At 37.5% G+C, this 5,523-nt stretch overlaps 1 protein-coding gene across 1 annotated transcript; it reads right to left on the minus strand.

Moving 5' to 3' along the window:
* Positions 1 to 843: 843 nt before the first annotated feature.
* Positions 844 to 5,094, minus strand: coq7 (coenzyme Q7 homolog, ubiquinone (yeast)). The gene is made up of 6 exons (XM_074693017.1): positions 4,894 to 5,094; positions 4,166 to 4,344; positions 3,802 to 3,916; positions 3,343 to 3,482; positions 1,821 to 1,889; positions 844 to 1,556 (listed from the first exon to the last, which is right to left on the minus strand). Exons 1-6 carry the CDS (start codon positions 4,976 to 4,978, stop codon positions 1,479 to 1,481), a joined length of 666 nt encoding a protein of 221 aa, XP_074549118.1. The 5' UTR covers positions 4,979 to 5,094; the 3' UTR covers positions 844 to 1,478.
* Between the last annotated feature and the right edge of the window lie 429 nt (positions 5,095 to 5,523).

Genomic DNA, 5,523 nt, shown 5'->3' on the forward strand with positions numbered 1-5,523 from the left:
TCATTTCTCACTCTGATCTATGAACTACATCATGAGAAACTGTTTGGTTTGTTGAAAGGTATGATGTCAGTGTGCAAGTTACCCCATGTCCTTAATACATGTTATGTTTTGTTTTGTTTTTTTTCCAAGATTTTTACAATCCTTATAAGAACAAGCATAATAATGTGAGAATGCGATTATTTTGATAAAATACAGGCAGAGTTATACAAGTCACGGGTGACAAATATATATCCATTATTTCTTTGTATTCTTGCTCTTATAGTAGTTTTTCCACTCACATTTCCACCAGCATCACTTATCCTCCTCACAGCAGAAGAATCAAACACTTTAAACCCTTCAAACTGAAGTTTGGCCTGTGAGTCACGACATTTTGATAAATTGACATGAACGGTGGGTCAATATCTTTGGCCCGATGTTTAATTATTTTTTTTTTTGGTAGAAATTTCTTTGGTCTGTATTTCTAACCCATTGTCATCCCCAGCTAAATTACTTGTGGGGTACCACAAGGCTCATTTATTGATTCTCTTCCATTTTTGTTACTTAATCCTTATTTATAATTCATAGCAATGCTGGTGACAAACAAGTACCTAACCTTAATCTGAAATAGCTCTAAATGCTCAGCTTCATCAGCTAACAACTCAGGACATCACTTTTGATAAAAAATAAAATGTTACATTTGTTCAAAAAACACAAATTGTTTGGTTTTATGAGTTCTGCCCTGTTGTTGAATGTAATACACCTGTAGTAAAGGTGGCCAGAAAGTTACAAGTTACCACTGACCTGTAACTCAAACACATTACCTAAACCCCCAAATAACAAAGGATATGAAGTACAACAACAGTGTACAGATATAGAATTTAATTCATAATGCATCACCTTCACAGACCCCAACAGTTCATGTATAAAACACAGGCAAAGGTTGTTCAGTGAAGCACAGAGTCCCTCCAGAGAAATTTAAGAAAAATGTGGCTACAGATGAGATGAGATGTGCTTGCACCAAAGCGCACTGAACATATGTTGGAGGATGTGCAGGACACGTCATTAACTAAATACAGCATTTCAGAGTCAACAGACAAAAACAGTTGTGTGTAAGTGTTGTACATTTACTTTGCACATAGGTAAGAGTAGTCCACAACCAAGATTATTGTTTCGAAAGCAACTGAAGTAACACTGAACAGCCTGTTCATGGAGATGATGACAATAACTATCTCATGGCCCCACATTATTGACTCAAAACCCTTAACTTAATATTTCATGGCCATGCATTTTATTTTCCTCAAATGTCAGCAGAGGGAATCTGTTGGTAACAGAATCTTTGTACAATCTGAACCTGGCAAAAGTCAATCAAGTGCAGAAGAACACTGCAGATAACAATTTACACTTTGTCCTTATAAATTATTCATGACTCATTTTCACAAAATGAGTCGTCAATATCAAAATAAACAAATGGGAATCTTTGTATTTATTCTAAAGAAATATTAAACACGTTGTGAAACATATATTGCCGCTTTGCACCCAAGCTGTATTACATTTTTAAGCAACCAGTATCCAGGTACCTGAAAGAAAGAAAGAAAGAAAGAAAGAAAGAAAGAAAGAAAGAAAGAAAGAAAGAAAGAAAGAAAGAAAGAAAGAAATTCAGTAATCTCAGGTAACTCATAAAAATAAAAAGACAGCTACACTAACAAATAACATTTAGAAAAAAACCATTTTCTAATTTTAAATTAAGTCAAGTTTAATAAAGAGTTATTGGAAAAAAAATTTAGTGAAAACACAAGACACTTTAGGATAAACATGATTATTTGATTATGAAATATACTTACTGATTCTGCATCATGTTCTAATCCTGTATCATGATGTTCCATCTCATCATCTCTGAACTCCTTTATAACCTGGAAAATCACATATTAAATTCAATTTTGATCGCTATGGGCTTTTTGTTGCACTAAAATAATTTTATCTCAGCAACAAATATATTCAAGGTTTCCTTGATCTACGCTCTTTTAAGACATCCGCACAGCTAAGCTTAAGTCTGAGTTCATTATGGATTCTTTATTAAAAATCATGTCCTGTCAACCACTCTTATGTGTTGCAACTGTCCGGGTTTAAAAGAGATAAGGTTAATGATTGTTTCCAATAGGCAAAGCCTAAAAAAGACAGGAACTGCAAAGGCAATAAGTGTGACCTGTGAGACCCAGTTACAAATAGGGATGGGCAAGCTAAAGCGCTATTTGATATTTGCTGGTAACAATTTGAAAATAATCTGAAGACCCTCTGCTGCTGCTCCATACCCACATACATAAACCTGCCATCATTAGACTTTGACAAAGAGGGAGAGAGCTGGTTCTTGCTTTGCCCGTCTACCATTAAAATTACTTCTTCAGGTGACAAAGGTTTCCATTGACTGTTGATCTGCAGACAACGCTGGACTCTCTGCTGCTGCATACCTCACTCTCAAATAGCTTTGACTGGCAGAGTTTGCACTGCACCTCATTCTTGTTTATTTTCTCGAAGGAGCTCTTGTACTTCCCAGTCCATTAATGAGCCTCTGATCATTCTTGTTCCGGCTGTAAAACCTCAAACCTGTTGACTCCTGGTCTGGCTCCACTCAATATGTCAGTTTATTGTTGTAGTCAAGCTAAATACGATCTGATCTGGACATGGTTTGATTTATTTTGAAAGCTACATGCCCCTTTTAAGTTGTTTCTCTTCACAACTTCCTGCCTCGTTTGATCTACTTTTTCTATCATATTGACACATCAGAGCCCGAGCATGGCAAAAATGGGATTATTGTTATATGCTTCAGCCTCCAGTACATAACAATCTCCACCCTTTTTCCTTGCATGGACTATTTGATTTTTTTTTTTTTATCGACTATTTAAATTTTTCAAAATCATTAACCTTTGCTAGCTACACATGCTACTAGCTATCTAGTTAAGGCCCTAAAGCTCATAATAACATGCATCCTCACAGATCACAAATAGGGATGGGTACCTTTTCAGTGTGTTTATGTGGTAATATTTTTAATGGTAAAATCTCAAGTTTTTTCAATTTAACATATTTATGCTTCAATCTATAAATGTACAATGCTGTGTTCATGTCCAAATCGCATACTCTTCCACTCTCTCACAGTCACAAGACTGTGTTTAGGAACCTAAACATGGTACCTTTTGATTTAATGTGAATTGGTACTTGGGACTACAGATAGAATTCGGTCAGTGCCTTTAGAAGCACCTAATTCAGTTCCCATCCCTAATCACAAAGAGAGAGGAGTCATATAAATTCATCATAAAACCATCACAGTAATGTATAAAGCATAGTGTTCCACGAGCAGTGAAAACTCACTTGTAAGAGTTCAGTGTATCTCTCAGGGTCCTTCTCCATTAGTGCTCTTATTTGGCTGTTGTAATGTTCTGAAATACTCTCCTCCACTGCCACAGTGCAGGCCATTGCCCCCTCTTTTCCCAGTAATGCACTGGATGCACCTGATGTAGATATATAAAAAGGAAATCACAGTTTCTGACACATGATATAAAAGCAAATCTTCATCACATATTGTTAAAATCTGTTGCACACAACAGGAAACTTGCGGCCCCAAAACTCTCTTTTTCCCAATACCTAAAGTGACTTAGAATATATTGGCCAATGCAACATTTACGTGATCTAGCATTTTTTTTGTAGACAACATAATATGAAGTTAAAATTTAGCTACATTACAAATGAAACAGGTCAAAATTTGAAACTCAACCAAGGATTAATCTTCTGGTAACTTAACTCTGCTCTGTGTTTACTAAATGTACTAACCTAACACAAACCCAGCAATGTTCCAGAGGGGTAGGAGTGCTGTCGGGCGCACTCTGTTCTCTGCCAGAATTTCATTGAATTTTTCAAGGTGCTTCTTTTCTTGATCCCACATTTCCTGTAAATAAAAAAAAATAAATTAAAAAACCATCGATTCGATCTCATGCTAAGTAATCATGTACCACCCTTTTTTTTTAAATTAAATTGCCACAATTTAGCAACTAAACAAAACTACCTGCATCGTGTGTATATCACTGAGACCAAAACTGATTTAAAGTTATGACAATTGTTTTTTTTTTTTATTATTATTTAAAAAAAAAACAGATGTCTGTCTGTCACACAAGTTATGTTCCACTCTGACTCTTACCTGAATGAGAGGTCCAGTTCGAGATCGACCCAACACTGCCATCTGTCCGGCGTAGATCCGGTTGGCCCCGTATTCACCAGCATGGTCCACCCGCAGGATCCGGTCCAACATCTCCTTCTCCTCACTGTCGCGTGGGGGCGGGATCACACTGTAAGCGCGTGAGTTCAGCTGCAGGGGCGCTGTTACGTGTAGTGATCGAAGGGTAGTGACAGGTTAGTTGTAAACTCAATAACAAACACATAATCATGCTCAAAATAAAATGCAAGTCATATGGGCTCCAAACGATCCATGTCTATTCATAAGCTCCTGGTAAACTTAAAAGTAGTAAAAATGTATATTTTTGCATTAAAGCTGCAGTGATATGGGGACTGAACACAACTAATGAGCGGTAGTTAATAGCAAAAGCATGACAATACAATTTTAACCTGTGTTTATTGACCTACGTTAAGATAGTTTGTGGTACCTACGAAATCCTGTCGTTTCATAACAGAGTGCTAGCAGCTAACAGCTAATTCTGTTATGACACATGATGTCCTGCCAGCTTGTTTCTCGCATCTTATTTGGTGATATGATAAAAGATCGAATAGCCATTTAAATAGATTAAGTGTTTTACGGTGAGGGAATATCTACGCGTACACCTCTTCTCGGTAAGAGAAGTGTTTTTAGCATTTTGCAGACTAGCTATTAGCTTGTTGCATGAGTTCAGGGCTGACCTGTCTGGTGCTTACCTCTGCATCTCAAACACTGACGAATCACGGCGGGAACAGCAGGATTACACCCGCTGTGTAAAGCTGTGTGTGCAGCCCTTTGCATGGCAGTCACTGGGAGCTGTGGAAACCTGTGGTGGAGAAGATGTGTGCTATCGTCAGAAAATTGTCATTGAAAGTTTTGGAAGGTGGAAGCGGCGCAGCTTTGTGTCGTAATGAGGCTGCTGCCACAGCACCGCCCATCGCTCGCTGTCACTCATGGCCAAACCGGCTCCCCATCAAAACTGGACTCGGTTATTACGCAAAGATAGTTCCCTGAAACATACAGGCACCTACTGTTACTTCTCTGTGATTTTTTTCTTATAAATGTACAAAAAAAATGCCAGAGATGCATGATATAACAGATACCTAATACGGAAGTCCTGGAGATGTTACAGCACTGTCCAGAAAATGATCACTTTTTATCTAATATTTGTGTTTCCTACTATGATGCAGGTTCTCACTATTTGTGGAGCTGAGCTATGTGAAAGCATCTATGCAGGCAGAAAGACTTTATAAAAACCTGGATTTATGCATTAGTTGGTCATAAAATCTGTTCTTATCTACATCCAAGTCACATCAAACAGTCTGCTCAAGTTAATACCACACAAA

Source organism: Halichoeres trimaculatus, unplaced genomic scaffold (assembly GCF_033239565.1).
Source record: "Halichoeres trimaculatus isolate MK-OKI-2021-1 unplaced genomic scaffold, fHalTri1.1 fHalTri1_scaffold_2, whole genome shotgun sequence".
Lineage (NCBI taxonomy): Eukaryota > Metazoa > Chordata > Actinopteri > Labriformes > Labridae > Halichoeres > Halichoeres trimaculatus.